The sequence below is a fragment of the Homarus americanus genome, unplaced genomic scaffold (assembly GCF_018991925.1).
Source record: "Homarus americanus isolate GMGI-L3 unplaced genomic scaffold, GMGI_Hamer_2.0 scaffold32583, whole genome shotgun sequence".
NCBI lineage: Eukaryota > Metazoa > Arthropoda > Malacostraca > Decapoda > Nephropidae > Homarus > Homarus americanus.
In genome coordinates, this window is record NW_024713129.1 from 5,531,375 (window position 1) to 5,551,713 (window position 20,339).

Here is a 20,339-nt window from a genome sequence, read left to right on the forward strand (position 1 = left end):
ATATACAGTGATCCCTCGGTTAACGAAATTTCGGTTAACGGATTGCCTTCCATAAGAATCTTCAACTTGGTTAACGAAAAAAAAAATTGGTTAACAAAATCCTTACGAAACTGTGTCAACATGTTTTCGCCTGCTCACCAGCTGGGGTATTAGTCCACCAATACAGTAATCGGTTTTAGGGCTTAAATTCGTTACCATTTGAGTAAATATCAAGAAGGTTGTACTATTCAATAATTTTCCAGGTCTTATATTAAAATTTTTAGTCATTTTAACAACTATTTAACATAATTGAAGTACTGTACAGGGTACTAGTTTTTAGTGCACCAAACAGCCACTTGACTCACCCAAAATGGCGTCCGTTTGTATCTTTGCTCAGTGGAGGTAGCATTTTGCTTGACTCTCTCTTGAACATAAACTAATTTTACATTTTTACAGTACAATTATTGGTCATTCAGAAATTTATTTTACATATTGACAATATGTAATGCAGTGCAGTGTTGATTTAAAGAAAATAATCTTGAATTACACCAAGTGAACTTAAAATTTTATGGGTGAAATGGCGGCATGAAGCATGGGGTGACTTCTCTTCCACCCCACTGCCTTCTCTTCTCCCTTCTCCTCCACCCCCACTTCTAATTCCCATCATCATCATCAACCAGGAGCTTTCTACATACACACCTCAAAGTAAGTGTACTTTACTGCATTTTTTTTTTTACTTTGTATGTAATTTTCGGTGAGCTGGAACCAATTACCCAAAATCCCATTGAAACAATGGTTTTGGTTAACGAACGACCTTCTGGAATGAATCGTGAAGCTGTGTGGTGAGTGTGTGGAGGTCGAAGTGTTCACTGTGCAGAGCATCCATTGCTAGGGATGCTGCTGCATTGCTAAAGCGAGCGTCAGCGGAGACGGAATCGCAGTTTGTACACTGGCTTACATAATTTTTGCTCTATTTATGCTTTCCTTATTGCTATTTTCAGTAGTGTACAGTAAATGCTTTAATTAATTATTGCTCTATATATGCATACAATTTTTAGTTTTATGGGTGAATCTATTGATCTGAACAGTGGCTTTGCAGCCAGTACAGAGAGTTTACTGTACATGTAATGCATTAATGCATGGTGCTTCAAATTTAGGAAAAGAAAACTATCTGGTAACCCCAAGGTCCTCAGAATGCTGGATAAATGATTCCATACCTGTAGTTATAACCATAGGTCATATCAAGAGTTAATATTTAAACTGAAGATTTGAAGAGACATAGGAGCAAAGGGATTGTGCCTTATGTATTCTCAAGCATAAAAAAAAAGAAACAACTGAATTAGTGAAGAAATTAATACATACGAGGTGTGATCCAAAAGTTCCCGGACTGGCTTCATAAAAGCTATATTTTTCAAGATATAGCAGTAAAACTTTATTCATCCTTTAAATCTTTTTCAGGGGCCTCAATGCAGTGCTGAATCCCCTCCTCCCACTTCTGGGAGTCCTTGTTGGTGAGGCTGGAGAACACCTTCTGTGATGTGTCCTGGATCTCCATTCTGTCCATGATCATCTTCCCCTTGATCAGGTTCAACTTAAACTAAGGAAACAGCACAGCATCACGGTGGCTCCCCACCCTCCTTACTCTCCAGATCAGGACCCCTGTGGCTTCTGGCTGTTTCCTTAGTTCAAGTTGAACCTGATCAAGGGGAAGATGATCATGGACAGAATGGAGATCCAGGACACATCACAGAAGGTGTTCTCCAGCCTCACCAACAAGGACTCCCAGAAGTGGGAGGAGGGGATTCAGCACTGCATTGAGGCCCCTGAAAAAGATTTAAAGGATGAATAAAGTTTTACTGTTATATCTTGAAAAATATAGCTTTTATGAAGCCAGTCTGGGAACTTTTGGATCGCACCTCGTGTATGTGCAGACATTGGGTTTATATTTTTTTCCATTATCAGATAAAATAAAACTATGTTCTGAGAACATAACTGGGTGGCTGTTGATTCAAATTAAAAAAAAAAAAACTTGTTTACAACCTTGATTTCTATCAAAGGTAAACATTTTTATTAGTATACAGTATACCAAAGGAACCCACCAGGGCTCAGCTTACAACAACAATGATAAACAAAAGGAAAATTTTTTATTTTTGTACAGACAGGGCACTTTAGAAAAATAAAGTTAAAGTACTAACAATACAAAATACAGCTCCTCCCCGACTTACGACCACCCGGACATACGACCTGCTCAGTCGTACCAAAATTTGGTCAAATTACGTATTTTCGAGTCCCAACGTCAATGATTGCGCTGTGTACTGACAAAATTTTCGTTTATAATTCACTTTAAAATGGCTGGCAAGCTTAAAAGTGAGAGTTTTGTGGTGCTGAGAAGAAAAAGAGACACCCATTTTAGATTTTCTATGTATTATTTAAGCATTTTCGACTTACGGCCATTTCGATTTACGACCTGGATTTGGGTCCCCAACCCCGTCGTAAGTCGGGGAGGAGCTGTACTGGCTGTAAAAATGCTGCCAACTTTAAAACTATCTGCAGACATTCTTGTGTACATCCAGGGTGTCATCCGTGAATAATCGAAGGCAACGAATTAAAAATCAGCAAATTGAAAGGGCATGCTGTATTGTACAACATGAAGCTTAAAACTTCTCTCAATTTTTGGCAATTTTCCATAACTGAGGACTTTAAGTAAAAAACCCATTTTATGACTAAGGGGATGAATGAGTGGACTATGAGATATAACTACTGGACTAGCTCCTGGCAGAGCCTGACTGGCTAATGGCAAAATAAACTATCCCGACAGAAAATGTCAGATAACATTTTTATTGCGAATAGAACTCTGCCACAAAGTCAAAGCAGGATCAATGATCTGATCCCATATGAACTGGTGGTTGTGTCAAGTCAGGGCTTTGAATACACTTTATACTTCTCTAATTTGAATGCCTCTGGCCGTTAAAGTTCCTGCTGATTTATAACTCCCCAATGGAGGAGAGAAGGTAACCAGGTTATTTTGTTTGTTTCCCTTTGTTATAAAATGGGAACTCTAACTTTATTCCTTCATTTGACTTCAGGGTCATCAGCAAATGATTATGAGTTCCTAAACCTGATGGGATGAGATGGAAGTACTCATGTGCTGATAAGTCCTACTGTTAGAACTCTAAAGAAGTAATGCACTCAATTAAAAAACAAAAACACTGGGGCTATTAAGCGTCATTGGTTGAATAGCCCAGGAGTCTACACACTACATAGACAGCCGGGCCATTCAGCTGTGAACCCATAATCATATTAACAACTGTATATCTGTAACTAGACCTATTTATATGTACAACAACTTGTATGTTATAATTTATGTAATTTAAGCTACACTGTACCTCATGATCCTCTAGCCTTTCACAAATTTACCATCCATGAATAAAGCTTCAATGAGCTACTTTTTTACCTTTCATATCACCATATTCCATTTCCAGTCAGCCATTATGGCAAGTGGAGGATTGGTAAAGGCAGCCAGAAAAAATATAGAGTGGAGGACTGTGGTCACCAGCCTTCAGATATGAGGATGGTACTCTGATTAATTGCCAATGACAAGTAATAAAAAATAAGCAAAAAATTAGATAAACAAAATGATATGGTACTCCTGAAAATTGTATCAGAATATTGGAAAGAACATAATTTACAATACTACTGTACACACTTGTATTAGTGATGAAACAAGGCTATTAAGAGTGGTCGACATACTGAAGACATGGTGCAAAAAGGCTGTTTATACAGCTGAAAAGTATAAGTTTTGATTATCGTCTGTACAGGAGGTTCCCGACTTAAAAACAGCCGACTTACGAACACCCACCAATATGAGCGAGGTTAAACTTGAAATTTACAGTACCTGTACTGTATTTTATTAACCTGATGACTTATTTTTTACTTTCATTTACTATACAGGTTGATAACCCCTTATCTGAAATCCTTGGGGACAGATGTGTTTTGGATTTTGGAATTTTTCAGATTTCAGAATGGTTAGTTTTTTTTTTAACAGGGATTAGCCCACCCGGGCACAGGTCACTGACCCACATCGGAGCCTGAGGGGTGAAAATGTACTACTACTACTACTACTACTACTACTACTACTACTACTACTACTACTACTACTACTACAACTACTACGATTTTTTTTTTTTTATTAACGTGGCCTCCAGCCTCCCCCAATAGCCACCATTTAATTACCTTAATATTAAATATCCTAATACATAAGTAGCTATCCTATCTGTGTTAAATTAGTTCAGCCGCAGATCTATGCGGCATTCAGTGACAGTAGCCTCATAGTCAATATCTGCAGCAGTTGTCGGAGTTGGGGCAGAAGCTCTCGTTCCCCTGAGGCAGAGCAAAGCCGACCAAAGGAGAGAGAAAGACAATCGACATCTCATCCAGGCTGTAACATAACTTCTGGGCTGCTGCTTCTGTTCGGAGATCAACTCCGCGAGTCTGGCGTAGAAACATCTTGCACTTGGTCCCATCCCACCAGAGGTTGTGAACACTAGAGGAGTGAAGCTGCCTTGATCAACATTTTGAATTCTCTCCCCATATGCCCTTCTCTTGTCGTTCTCGTTCCTCCTATGTGCAGCATCGAGAGCTAGGTTACAGTGACATGCAGCCATGGGATCAAAAATCCTGATGTTGAAGAAAGCTCGCTGTCCCCGCGTCCAGAATCCTTGAGCACTGACGTCCACACGGGCTTCGTTAGATGTGTTTGAAGTCCTGTGTTGGAAGATCTCACCGTCCAATGGAAGGAGGGTCGGTTCTACCATGACATCCCGGCAGATTTCCTTCAACATATTTGCTGTGAGATCCCTTACCTCGTCATGCCTCATGCATATGAAGCCCCCCTTCTTGCACACCATGGCGTGATCGCCATGATAGGAAGAGCCACACACGCATTGGGAGGGCAAACCTTCTACTGGCCGACCGTACCTTAGAGCAATGGCATCTGTAAATTCTTGTTTATTAAGACTGAAACCATTTGCCCTTATCGGTAACGTAGTTAACCAGTTCGAGGCACCCACCTCCTGCGCTATAGCTACTTTTTTTTTCAAATTTTCTGGTACCTGCAGCAATAGTTGCTGCGACTTATCATTTTGGCAGTGCTGTCGATCTGTCGTAATGGACCTACGAATCTTATTTACTTCACTGGTATCCACTTCCCCTGTTGCATTCTGGGCTATTATGTGGTCTGTGAGGGCTGCCGTGAGCTAATAATAATAATAATAATAATAATAATAATAATAATAATAATAATAATAATAATAATAATAATAATTCGTAGGTCTAGGTCGTGTTTCTTACTTTGATCTTTTTTTTTATTTCTTTATTATTATTTTTATTTTCATTATTATTATTTCATTATTATCATTATTATTATTAATGTTGTTAATATTATTTTTGTTATTATTATTATTATTGTTATCATTATTATTTTATTATCTTATTTTTGCCTATTTTTATTATAAATTTTATTTACTTTGAATTATTATTATTATTACCTGTATTACTATTACATCCCCCCCCCCCAGACCCCGATGTGGGTCAGTGACCTGTGCCAGGGTGGGCTAATCCCTGTTAAAAAACAAATAATAATAATAATAATAACAAAATAAATAAATAAATAACAAAAAACAAAAACAAAATAATAGGGGCATGTGATGCTCCACGAAAAAACTTTAGGTTTTCAGAGGTTTTCGGTTCTTGGAATTTCGGAGAAGGTATTATCAACCTGTATTTTGTTATTCTATTTCTTCTTTTGTCTTAAATTCAGCTATTTTACATGTACTATATAAGGACTTAGGCTATAATATAGTGGGACTCAACCCTTAAGCCCCGGGTGATGTTCCAGAACGTCCGCCTAATCCCGCTTTTTTTTTTTGAAAGGTTGATTTTCCTGATTTCTCCCCGCAAAGGGGGGAGGGGGAGGGGTACTGCCAGCAGCACCCTAACCCGGGGCTTAAGGGTTAAACATTGTTTTGTAAGTACAGTATGCATATAGCGTGTTCCGACTTACGAGCATCCTCAGGACGGAACCCATTCATAACCTGGGGACCCCCGCACAGTACTGTACTACACTGTAGTGGCTTAGAACAGAATTTATGAAAATTTTTAAATCAGAATATAGTACAATAATAAGAAATTATATTGTGAGATGCTAGATAATAAATTAAACGTAATCATTCTTTCTAAATACTCACACACCTTTAATGACAAATCATGGTCTTACAGTAAAATATTTATACTGTATTACATCATGGAAATATATCTGTGCTTCTCAATCTGGTGGAGAAATTACTAAATTGAAGATACTACAGACCTAGAGAAGAAGCTTATCATTTAAATTAATTAAAACTGTACCCTCTACAAGTATAAACCTGGTTCTACTAAACTATTGGCAGCCATCACAAACTAATGCTCCAGGATAACAATTGCTGTTCATGTTGCTATTACTCTTACCATCAACAGACAGCTTGTTCTCTTTGTCCTCTATAACCATTAGCTACTGGTTTATTAATTATAGATTTCCTTAAAAACCTACCAATCTGTTTTTCAGTATAGATGGCCTCATCAGCTGTGGCTCTTGGAATTATCCCCGGGTCAGTGAAGGATGTATGAAATAGGGAAGACATGACGAAAATAAACAGGAGACCCCCAAACGCTGGGATGGCCGCCGTCAAGTGCTTCGCCAGGAAGGGACAGCTGGTGAGAAATGTTTGTTAAATGTGGTTCTATATAACAACCTTTTCCATTGAAAAGTAAAATGGCATTTGACACAGAAAAAGAAACCTTGATATTATTCACCTCATTATAATTATTACCAGTCACAAGAGTATATTCTAATACAAGAGTATATTCTAATACTGTACCAGGTACAAGTCACTGATAAAAATTACTCGAACAGGTTTTTTTTTTATATAAATCAAAAGAACAGGTTAAATCAGAGCTGTGTAGGTGAAACACACAGCTACACCTCCACTGGGCAAAAATCAATCAAACAATTCCAAAACATCATAAGGTAGTTTGGATGTATGTAAAGAATCCTAAAATTTCACTGAGTTATACTGGACACTTTTTGCATAAAGCTGCTAACAAACTTGGGTGGGACATGTTTGGATGGACAGGTATAAATAAATACTTCCCCCTGTAAATACAGAGTAAGGAGGGCATAAAAATATTTAAAATTTCCTCCCAAAATTTAAAAGTAGAAAATTTCACACTTACTCAAAGACGAAGAAGAGTACATTTGTAACAACAATGAGTCCGACGGTGAAATAAAAGATGCCTGTCTGTTGAGCCATCATTATCCTCCCATCGCAACAAAACTTGTTGCGACCTGGAAAAATCTGCCACTTGCGTTTAACGCTTGCCATCTTCACCTGCAGATATGAAAACTTATACAATACAGTAGTCAGCAATATTTTCCCAACCTAGTCCAATAAACTCTAGAGTATAACAACACACATTATGGGGATTCACGTACATAGAGAAAAACATTAAACACTGCACAGTACATGTATGGGTAGAGCTCACATCTTATTGTCAACCTTTTTAGGATATCCTTACAAGCCACTTCCTTCAATAAGTCTAATTTTCAAGTAACACTTTAAAAAAAGAGAAAACAAAATACAGTAGTAACCAAAAGTAGATCATGTAACCATTATTGAAAATGTTCAAGTAATTTGGTAGAACAGGCAATCATTGGTTTATGAGAGTGAAAGGAAACTTTGCAGAAACCACAAAAAAGAACAGTCTTTGGTATAAGATACAGTACACCAGTAAATGTAATAGAGTATGCACTGAGTTTATCTCTTTCTGTGTAACATGATGATCAGGTCATATGAACACTGCACATCCTGTAGTCTCTCACATACAGTATCTGCTGTACAGTAAAGGTGATGCAAGTGACCTATGAACTAAAGCCTCATCCACTTCTGACATCCTTATCAGCCTTTACAATTTCAGTGAATTTACCAACTCCTGGGGCCGCAGACTCAAAAACATTTACGGGACTGTATCTCTTTGTTTACCCCGTAACTGGACTTACAGTCTCCGATCAGTATACTCAAAACAAATATTTGGCAGCGGGCTCCGTAAGTGAGCGTGTAATCTAGCCCGTAACTTACAGCACCTCCATAGGTGCTGTAACACGCTCAACCCGAATATAGTAGTTGCTATTTCCCGATTGCATGAGAAAAATTAATAATATATGTTGTAATAATGCTTGTTAGACTTGTTTTATCATAGAAAAATGAAGAAAATGTTGTGTACATCAACATACTAAAATATGAAACAGTAGTCTCTCGGTTAACGAACGCCTCGGTAATGAATTACCTTCCATAAGAATATTCAATTCGGTTAACGAAAAAAATTCGGTTAACAAATTCCTTACGAATTCCTCTCAACATGTTTTCGCCAGCTCACCAGCTGTAGTATTAGTCCGCCAATACAGTAATCGGTTTGAGGGCTTAAATTCGTTACATTTGAGTAAATATCAAGAAAGTTGTACTATTCAATAATTTTCCAAGTCTTATATTAAAGTTTTTAGTAATTTTAACAATTCTTTAACATAATTGAAGTACAGGGAACTAGTTTTTAGAGCACCAAACAGCCACTCAACACACCCAAAATGGTGTCAGTGTGTGTCCCTGCTCAGTGGAGGAAGAATCTTGCTTGTGGCTCTCTTGAACATAAACTATTTTTATGTTTTTACAGTACAATTATTGGTCATTCTGAAGTTTATTGTACATATTGAAAATATATAATGCAGTGCAGTGCTGATTTAAAGAAAATAATCTTGAATTACACCAAGTGAACTAAAATTTTATGGGTGAAATGGCAGCATGGGGTGACTTCTCTTCCACCCCAATGCCTTCTCTTCTCCCTTCTCCTCCACCCTCATTCTAATTCCCATCATCATCAACCAGGAGCCTTCTACATGCACACCTCAAAGTAAGTGTACTTTACTGCATTTATTTTTACTTTGTATGTAATTTTCGGTGAGCTGGAACCAATTACCCAAAATCCCATTGAAACAATGGTTTTGGTTAACAAAATTTTCGGTTAATGAACGACCTTCTGGAACGAATTGTGTTCGTTAACCGAGGGACCACTGTAAAATGAACTGCAGTACACTCTGGGACTGTACGTAATTACCTTTATTTAAAATGGAAAACAAATTACAAGGGAAAACATTACAATACTGTACTGTACTGTGCAACATGACACAAGGCTCTTTAAAGACTTTATTACCTGTGCTATCAATATCTGTAAAAGTAAAACTGGCTCCTATAGTTTGGATGCACTCGACCACCTTCACTTCTCCAAGTTGTAAGCTTAGGTACCCATTTACAGCTGGGTGAACCGGGAGTGGCCATGAATAGAATCACCGAGCCCCGGAAAAGAAGGCGAGTGCTATATCCCCTCAACCGCTGTGCTCTTATTAATATCTGTACTGGGCAATTAATAATACAAGTAGTGTACTGTACTGTACACTTAAAATACAAGAAAATAAAATTGAGTTGTATTGGAAGTGGTAATACTGTATAACACTACAATCCCAATGTGTGTGTGGATACACTACCATTATTTTCAGCAGTTAAATTTTTCATTTAACTACAATTTTGTGATTACTATACAGTACTGTAATTTTTTAAACAGCAATGGATTTTGATAGCAGTATTTTCAAAAATATTAATAATAATGACTTCACAATCATAAACTTCCTAACATCATATCATGCATACAAGGGTGGGAAAATAATGATACTGTATATACTGAACTGTATGCCCTAAGTCTAAAAAATTACTCTTGATAATGACTCATACCTGACAAATAACCCTCCCAACTGAAGATAATAGCTTCTCTGGCCAAGGTCCAAATCCATGACCTTGATAGTGTTATACACGACTTCTCTGTACAAATATACGGTGGTTAAAGTTATAAAAAATATTTCATATTGGGATGGCTTACACAGTCTCTCACCACTGCTGCCATTGCAACACTAAACACTAGTGTGTTATACTTCCCTTGAAGCAATACCACAGCTCTAATCTATCAGCTATCTCGTCAAGTTGGACCTGTCACACGTCTCTTATCTTGCATGAAAGGATCTGTTTAATAATGTTATCTTACATTATTTGAAATGAATCAAGTTATGTTTCAAATGTATGATGCTCTGGATGCTGAACTGTGAGGTAACATTCCAATGTATTCCTGAAAGCCATACTGTAAAATATCTCATACAGCTACTATACAATACAGTATTTCAATTTAACTAACTTATCTTCTGATATTTACAGCATACTGGTACGAAAAAACAGTACAGAATACATCATACACTAAGCCAAGTTACAGGCACCCAGTTTTCAAGCTTTGATTACCCTTTGGAAAATATATCACAATGTGTCACCAAATGATATGCATATTTGTAATTTCCCCTGACACTCATTAAACAATGATGGTAGTACAGTACAGTACATTTCTTCCATAGCAATTGTTACCCTTAAGAATTGGAGGACTGATCCTGAAATCCAATTTTCCAGAGGTACCCATTGCCAGGTAGTTCTCACAGATCAATTGCTGGGGGTCAGAGTCTCAGTACCTTTCCGGATGATTTCTTTACCCATTTTGGGTACTGGTATACAGATCACTCCTTCCTCCCCATCACATGAACTGCACCAAATGAGGACTAAGAACTCTTTTTAGGACAATGTGTAATCTGATCAGTTAAAGTTTTTTGAATGAGAGAATATAAGCTTTCTCATAGTTAAGTTCTGTTTTGTTAAAGGCTACATTTGTGATTCAAAGAGGAATTATTGGAACTTCCTCATGAGTTTAGTAAGGAGCTAACTTCTTTAGAATAAGGGTTGTGAACTCTTGGAATAAACTGCCACATAAAGTTGTGACAATATCATCAGTGATCGCCTTGAAGTCCAGACTTGAACAACACTGGAAATGTTCAGGTAAATTGAAGAGCCTTTGCATGCCTAGTGTAGTACCTACCAACAGTGTGTACTGTAGAGTTACATAGAAATGACTGACTACCCAACTGACTAGTAAGATGACAAGAATAAGCAAAGTACAGTACGGTAAAGATTGTAACACACCCTACCTTTGCTTATCATTGCTGATATGTGAGACTAGGTCATTATAGACCCCTTGCACCGACATCATAGATGCCATAGAAAACGTTGCTATCCGCCAACTTGGGCTGCAACAGTTTTGTTTTCAGTAATCAGTGGGTGAGGATGGCTGCAAAGTCTAGCAATAAAAGAAGTGTTGGAAATGCTGAAATGGCTTGGTTAGCCAGTTATTAATGACAGTCTAACATGTGCAGAATTTAGGAAAAGATATAAATAAAATTCAAGACAACTGGGATACCATGATCCATACAAAATGTGAAGAAACAAGCGGTTCGATGACATGGACATTTATTTTTTTTTTTTACGGGGATTAGCCCACCCGGGCACAAGTCACTGACCCAAATCGGGGCCTGGGGGGCAAATATGTAATAGTAATAATAATAATAATAATAATAATAATAATAATAATAATAATAATAATAATAATAAAGAAATACAAAAATTTAAAAAAGATAAAGAGTGAGAAACAATACCTGTACAGTTAACCCTCACTTTACGCGGTTAATGTAACCCGGAGGGTCCCGCGTAAAGTGAGGAACGCGTAAAGTGAATAACATAACATATGGGATTACAGTAATTGAAATGGAGTCCGGGCCGATCCCCAAACTCCACTTTTTGACGACACACAACTATGTTGTAGTAAAAATTTTATCTTAACTTTATGATGGTATGAAAAAACAAGTAATATAGAAGAGGTTAGGTTAGGAAAGATAAAGGTTAACATAGGAAAAATAAAGGTTAGGTTAGAAAACTAAAAATTAGGTGTAACACTCACGGTAGTAGAAGAGATGGGTCGGCATACGGGGATGGAGGCTGGTTCCGAGGCAGAAGGCAGATTACTGGCCCTCAGGTGAATCACCATTACTAGGTGAATCACCATCACTGTCACTTACAGTTGTCAGGGCTTCCCTGACAAATCCCTCAAAGTCATCTTCACTGTCACTATCACTGGCTTGGGCTGGCTGTGGTGGGTTGCGGGCGAAGAAATCTGTTATGCTTTGCTGACGGCTGGCGTTGATGTTGTCGTGATACACCTTGATGTACGGCTCCATAGCCTGCACCAGCCGGGTATGGAAGACTTCATAGCGGTCATCGTCATTGTCGCGGGAAAGGAAGGACTTCATCTTCTCTGCACACTCCATGGCACCCTTAATATCACTATGACTTAAATTGTGTTCTTCGGAGACTGACGCACCTTCTTCCTCCTCTTCACTGACGTGTTCTTCTTCCAACATCTCGTCGGCAGTCACTTCAGGATTTCTGATCACCTCCAGGATGTCGTCGTTGGTGGTCTCGGAGAAGCCTGGAACTGTAACAGTCTGCGCAGCTTCTCTGGCAAGGTCCACTGCTACTGCAACATTCTGAACCTCACCAGTCACAGATTGACTCCTCCTCTCACCTGGTATTCCATGCAACACATGTCTCCATGCGTGACGAATTGTAGCAATAGACAGCTGATCCCATGACTCCACCAAGAAGTCCACAGCTTTCTTGATGTTAAATACTCTCCAGAATTGTTTGAAGAGTATTTTTTGCTGTTCTAACTGTTGATCCTCATCTTCTTCGCTCTTGCTATCGGTGGTGGTGTCACTCAGGTTACGCAACTCTTCCCTGGTGTTGGTGTAGTCGTTCAGGAGCTGGAATTTTTTTGTTGAGAATGCAGCTTTCACATTGCAAATCAACTCCTGGTCCATGGGCTGGATTAAAGACGTAGTGTTGGGAGGAAGGAAGACCACTTTTACGTTGGGGTGACGATCTAACAGTAGGGGCGAGTGTCCTGGTGCGTTGTCCAGCAGCAACAAAATATTAAATGGGACATTCTGTCGCTCACAGAATTTCTTTACATCGGGAACAAAACAGTCATCAAACCAGGAGAGGGACAGTGTAGAGAACATCCATGCCTTACGTGCGGTCAGCCAGTGGACATTTAGCTTGGTCAGGTCCATGCTCTTGTAGGCGTGCGGCTTGCGGGCTGTGTGGATCACCGATAACTTGAGCTTACAGGTACCGGAGGCATTGGTGGTAAACAGGACGGTGATGCGTTCCTTCTGCATTTTCCGGCCCCGAATCCTGCTGGCATTCTTCACAACGAAGGACTTGGAAGGTAGCTTTTTCCAGAAAAGACCAGATTCGTCCATGTTAAACACCTGGTCGTCACTGTACTGTCCTTCCTCCATAATCTCACGTAAAAACGGAGGAAATTCCCGAGCCGCAGCACGATCAGCACTCGCTTCTTCACCACCAATGTTTATATTGGTGATCTTGTTCCGGATCTTAAACCTCTGTAACCACCCAGAGGAAGCATTAAAGGGTTTGGGCTCTGAAGTTCCCATCTTTCGTGCCACTGCCATGTACAGTTCACGTGCGTAGTCCTTAACAGAGCGCGTGTCGACCGCCATGTTCCGTCGCGCCTGACGCACCAAGTACCTCACAAGTAATTTTTCTGTCTTGAGAAGCACCTGGTTGTGAAAATACTTGATCATAGAAGCACCTGTAGACTTTGTGATCTTCATGTGCTCCTTTATCTTGGCTGAATCCTTCTTTATAGTCCGGATCGTAGATTCGTTCACGCCATGCTGGCGCGCCAAATCAACCTGCCTTGTTCCTTTCTCCAACTCTTGGATGATGCTATACTTCACCTCGTAGCTTAAGGAACGTCGTGTCTTCTTTGGTTTAGTGCCGCTGGGTCCAGGTAAGGAAAGGTTTCTCTCTGGGGGTGGTGGTCCGGCGGAAGCCATTTTACGGAACAATGGATGCGCGTTTACACGGAGTGGCCTTGAGGGATGAAACTGCCGCGGCTAGGTCAAGCGTCGTCTTTCCTCCCTCCCTCCCTCCCCCGGGTGGACACGTCATAATACTTTAAGCCAATTACAGCTAGCAGCAGAGGGGGGTAGGGATGCATGGCCAATCACAGGTCTGATACGTCATATGACGTCAGTGATAACGCAACAAAGACACACACTGCGCAACCTTACCGTGCCGCTTGCCCAAGCGGAGGGAGGAGGAGGGAGAGGCAGGCAGGCAGGCAGGCGGGAGGGTGGCGGGTGGGGCGAATCTAAAAATAGCGTCGCGCCGGACACTCTCTGCGTAATGGGGTTCACGTACCGCGTAATGTGAGCACGTGAGGTTCTGGCAAGGCACCGCGTAAACGTGGAAACGCGGAATGCGGGACCGCGTAAAGTGAGGGTTAACTGTATATGTATGTTGTGTTGTCAACAGTAAGAGAAACAATTGAGACCCTGCAATTCAGTGTAAATGAGACAGAAAGTCAGATCAAAAACCTGGGACTTGGTCGCAATTTTTGTGATGCCATATGGCAGCAGGGTCTACCATTAGACATACATTATGCTTCATATAGCTGTTGATTTTGTACATCTATGTTGGCATATATTTGTTGTTTTTGTAAAGCTTGTGCAGTCAACCCTCGCTTTAAGCGGACCCACATTACGCGTTTCCACGTTTACGCGGTACCCTGCCGAAACCGGAATGCTCACTTTCCGCGGTGCGTGTACCCCTTTACGCGGAGAGCGGCGCGAGCAGGGTGCGCACAAGGTCGCCCAGTCATCAAAACATTACCGAGTTCTTCACCCGTCACCCACCACAGCCGGCCCAAGTCAGTGATAGTGATAGTGAGGATATGGACTTATATGGACTTTGAGGGGTTTGACAAAGAGGCCCTGCAAGCCTCTGTGGTGGATAGTGATACAATTGATACAAGTGATACAGGTGAGGGCCAATAATCTGCCCTCTGCCTCGGAATCAACCCCCCATCCCCGTGTGCCCAGCCATCTTTCTACTAATGTAAGTGTTAAAAAACCTAATATTATTGATATTTCTCTTAATTATTAATTGTATGTGCATACCATCATAAAATTAAGAAGTTATTTTTACTACAACGTAGGTATTGTGTCTGAAAAAGTGGAGTTTGGGGGTTGGCCCGGTCTCTATTTCAATTAATCCCATATGTTATGTTGTTCACTTTACACGTTTCTCACTTTACGCGGGCCGCTGTGGGTTGAATTAACCGCATAAAGTGAGGGTTCACTGTACACTAAAGAGCAGCTAAAGTATGACAAAAACTTTGACTGCTTTAAGAAATTTACCAGTGAATGGCAAGGGTGATGGAGTTTGCTGATAAAGGTTCATGATCACAAAGGTACTTTCACTGTTGACAAAAACCACATTGATTGAATACATGAAACTGTAAATCTTAATGACAATCAGATATCTCATGCCTCAGCTATCTAACTTTTAATTTTCTTCTATTGCCACTGTACAGTATACCAGTATAAATGTTCATATTGTTCTATCTGACTCATTTCTGCAGATTCATTGCCTAAACTCCTTCAAGGAGCCCAGTCATGACTTTAAGTATCATATAATGCAGATGACTTTCCTGAAAAACAGAAATAAATACAGCTAACTTAAGTAAGAATCATATAATTACCATCAAATTTAAGGATCACTGCCATGTGAAGGTTTGCGTGAGGATTGCAAGTTTAAAACTAGAATCCTTTCAAATAAAAAACTTTAAAGTGGATAAACTCTAATGTTTTATACATCTGAAAATACTGTATAAAGTATATATTATGGTGAGCCTCCTTACCAATAACAAAGTGATTGGTGAGTACATTGGCTGGTGTAAGGTGTGCCTTCAAATTTGGACAGGCAATTTTCTCATCATTTCTGACTTAAATCCTCGTTTTTTTTTTTGTCAAAACAAATAATACGTAAAAGCAAATACACAGTGGAAACTTTGTTTTCTCTTTCTGAATAATTTAAACAACTGAAAACTGCATAAACCTTCACCATTGTTAAAAAAGAGCTCCAATTTCAACAGGTTAAGTTATGAGTGTTCTCCATGTCATCAACAATAATATAGTAATCATGTGATGAATCATCATGTAAATATCTGTGATTCTAAATACTGTACTGTAACATAACTTGTAAATTCAGATATCATCTATCTTCTATACCACCTTCAAATTTTATGTTTGCCACCTGATTAAGACTAAAAATACATTACGTAATATCTCTCTTAGCTGGAATCCCTCAAAGTCGGAACTCTGCGATAGCCAGAATTGAAATTTTCTGAGGGGCACATTTTCTGGAAAATTCTGAGAAAATTTTACCTGTACCCAGAAAATTCAGGGGATGGGGGAATTTCTTCCGGGTCTGACAGGTGAAAATCAGGCGCATTTTCCGGAAATTCCGAGAAAAATTTTCCAGTACCCGGAACATTCTGGAAATAGGGGATGCCTTAGCTATTATTTCATCGCCCCACCCCTTAGTTATAGATATTTTACAGTGGCTGTTTCTCATCTAACGTCGGGGCTGAAATCCATGTTTTACCGAGTTACAGCCCATGTGGGGGAGAAACAGAATGATTGTACTGATGCTGTGATGAAAGCAGCTGCAACTCGCCCTTTGGCACATCATTCCCCTCTACCTGCCCTTGATATGAAGCCAATAATAAGAGCTGCCATCCGCTTGAGTTGGCAACGCAGGTAGGATGCTGTCAGAGCAAACAAGCTACGAGATGTCCATCCTGCATTGGGTGTCTGGGAATATCAGGGACTGTTGCACTGCTGGGGGACTGCTTTGGCTAGCCTCCATATTGACCACACAATTATAATTTTTTTTTTTTTAGGGGATTAGCCCACCCGGGCACAGGTCAATGACCCACAACGGGGCCTAGGGGGCGAGACCATAAGGTAGAAAAACTAAAAAGAAATAAGCATTTCTTCATGTGCCAGCAAGAATTAGCAGGCTGAGTAGGAAGTTATATTGTGGGTATTTTTCAACTTGAAATTTCGTGCAGAACTAAGTTTCTTCACCTTTCTATGCAATCCTACATACATAAGTACAAAAATAACTACCATAAGGTCAAACACACACAAGGAATAAACATTTCTTTGTGCGCGAGAGCGGGAAGGGGAATGATGGAAACAGCCACGCCACCCAACGAGGGGTTGGGGGGGGGGGAGGTTATGAGGTGATAAGTTTGAGGCGAAGGTCTCTGTGTGTTTATTTAACAGTCCTACTAAGCTTCTCTCATTTTAAAATGCCATGAAAAACACGGTAATTGGGGAACCCTCATGAAAATGCATGGATTTCCGGAAAAATGGACTTCAGAGACATGAATTTATGAGGTCGGGCTGTACAGTACTTCAAAGGAAACCTTCCCAGTGATTTAAAAAATTCAATATTAGCATTATTTCCTAAAAAAAACAGGAGCCCTAGAGTGCACCCAGTTTAGAACTACAGTATTAGCTTAATAAGTCATGCCTGCAAAGAGTTGTTAAACATAATTTTAAGCACCATAAGATGGGGTGACTTCAGACACAATTTGAAAACAATTTGAAGAGGTGACAGCTGATAGAGTTACAGCAAGCAAAGTTTTCTTGATATCAAAATGTTGCCCAAACTATGTAGTTTTCATATAAGAGTATCATTTAGAAGTTTGAAGTGGAAGTAATAAGTACATAGAGCATTTTCTCGATTTAACAAACTAATTCGAGCCACTCCTTTCCATTAAATTGAAATTTCCGTTATATCGAATATCTGTTATTTTCGCTCGATTTAGCGAACTAGTTCGCTAAATTGAGAGTGATTCCGTTAAATTCCACGCCAAATGCGCCGCTTGGTGTGTGGAGTTTGTTACGTCTGCTCAGTCTGTGTCTGCCGCCACCGTGTGTGTTGTTCACTGCTAACTCTCAGTTTACATCTCGGTCAACTAACTACTGTGCGTAGACATCATGCCTAAAGTCTCTCAGAAATCTCACAGAGGAAGTGGTGTGGGGAAGAAAGTCAAAAGAGGGTGGCTATCAATTGGAAGAAAAAAAACACCAAACCCCTTAGTTTAAGGTACTGTAAGCCATGAATTCGAGGATGTGATTGGGTCTCGAAAAAAAAAATAAAAAAAAATAAAAAAATAAAAAAAATGAACTGGGGGTCCAGGGAAACACCTACCTGGGAAGGTTATACCATATTTAACTTAATTTCTCACATTGTTACTCATTTCATGAGAGCCTAATACAGTAGTTAAAATACAAGTACCCTGTACCCAAAACCAAACAAGTACGTTTACTGCAACAATATTTTTTCATGTACTGTATATAGTCCGAATAATTCTGTTACAAATTTTAGTTGTTACTAAACTTTAATTTATTTAATACAGTATTTTTAATTATGCACCAATATTGAGAGAAGATAAACTAAAAGGTAAGCTTTTTTTACACTGCATTGTGTGAGATATCAAAATTTAATACTTACCAAAGGGATTTAGCTTTTCCGCACCAGCAACTGGGGTTTCATTGTTTCAATAGCATATGGAGTACTAAAATAAGAAAAATAAGCATGTTCCATGATATATGAGTACAGTGCTCCCTTGGTTAACGAACGGTTCGATCAACGAAATTTCTGTTAACGAATTAGCTCCCTTAAGGATTTTCAGTTCGATTAACGAACTAAACTTCGATTAACGAAATCCTTACAACAAACACGTTTTGTTGTGTACATCAGCTGATCAGCTAATCGGCTAGTCCACCAATACAGTAATTGGTTCTATGTTTACATTCGTTTCCAGTGAAGAAAATATAAAAAAGTTGGTCTCTTGAATATTTCTGCTTTTATTATATTAAAATTATTGGTCATTCTGAAATTTAGTTAACATATTGATAATATAGACAGTACAGGGAACAGTTTTTGTGCGCCCATCAGCTGATTGAATCACCCAACAACCCTTATCAGTTTAACTTTGTTTACAGTGGAGTGAACATCGATTTTGTTGGTCTCTTGAATATTTTTGCATTTTTACATTAAAATTATTGGTCATTCTGAAATTTAGTTAAATATTGATAATATACAGTGCAGAAATTATTATGAAACATGAAGAATGTATTACCTAGAACCAATGCACTCTGTAAAGAATATGGCATGTCATCATCGACTGCCTCTACAATCAGCTGTTTGATATGTAAACAAAGCTGCCAGTAATACGACATACACACCTCAAAGTAAGTTAAAATACAGTATTCTATTGTTTTTTATTTATTATTGTACAGTATACTGTACAGTACAGTACTGTATTTAGTTTATATTTATTGTTTTGTTAATTCTATTACTGGTATACAGTACTTTGTATGAAATAATAGATTTGGTTAACAAAATTTTCGGTTAACGAACGACTCTGTGGAACAAATTGTGTTTGTTAACCGAGGGACCACTGTATACACACAAAATACAGTACGGTTACTTAGTTTTCTTTCTCATGTAATATTCACTCATTTGGTTTTGTTTTATTCTTAGTTTTAATTGCATCAGCTAGTTCTTTTCAGGGAGAGTAAATGCTTCTGTTTTTGTTGCTGGAAGGCCTCTCTGCTTTTCCTTGATATTTTAGCCATTTCCTCACACTCTGTTTTCTTTGATACTATTTCTTTAAAAAAAAAAATCCTCTTATTTTCTTCTTGTTTCAACCTTTTCTGCTTTAACATGCTTTTATACCTACTGCTGGAAAGTTTTATGTTCCTACACATCATGGGGTCCTCTCCTGGGTGACACACACAAACATGCCCTACAATCCTGACCCCCTGAGGGCCACACACACACACACATGCCCTACAGCCCTGACCTCCTGTGGGACACACACACACACACATGCCCTACAGCCCTGACCTCCTGTGGGACACACACACACACACATGCCCTACAGCCCTGACCTCCTGGGGGACACACACACACACACATGCCCTACAGCCCTGACCTCCTGTGGGACACACACAAACACACACACATGCCCAACCCCACACCCCTGTGGACACACACACACACATGCCCTACAGCCCTGACCTCCTGGGCGATACACACACACACACACACACACACATGCCCTACAGCCCTGACCTCCTGGGCGATACACACACAAACACACACACATGCCCTACAGTCCTGACCCCTGGGGACACACACACACACACACACACACACACACACACACACATGCCCTACAGCCCTGACCTCCTGTGGGACACACACACACACATGCCCTACAGCCCTCACCCCTGTGGGACACACACACACACACACATGCCCTACAGCCCTGACCTCCTGGGCGATACACACACAAACATACACATGCCCTACAGTCCTGACCCCTGACACACACACACA

At 39.5% G+C, this 20,339-nt stretch overlaps 1 protein-coding gene across 5 annotated transcripts in view; it reads right to left on the minus strand.

Annotated features, from left to right (window-relative positions):
- Positions 1–20,339, minus strand: part of LOC121866439 (palmitoyltransferase ZDHHC18-like) — a 71,067-nt gene that overhangs the window by 41,649 nt on the left and 9,079 nt on the right. For 3 of the 5 annotated variants that reach the window (XM_042366110.1, XM_042366128.1, XM_042366137.1), the window contains 2 exons: positions 7,249–7,403; positions 6,566–6,726 (listed from right to left, as the gene is read on the minus strand). In XM_042366110.1, coding sequence (XP_042222044.1) covers positions 6,566–6,726; positions 7,249–7,403 — 316 coding nt within the window. Of the gene's footprint in view, positions 1–6,565; positions 6,727–7,248; positions 7,404–9,851; positions 10,317–11,137; positions 11,237–20,339 lie in introns of those variants that run through there. The other 2 variants (XM_042366118.1, XM_042366146.1) reach the window with 2 other exon arrangements.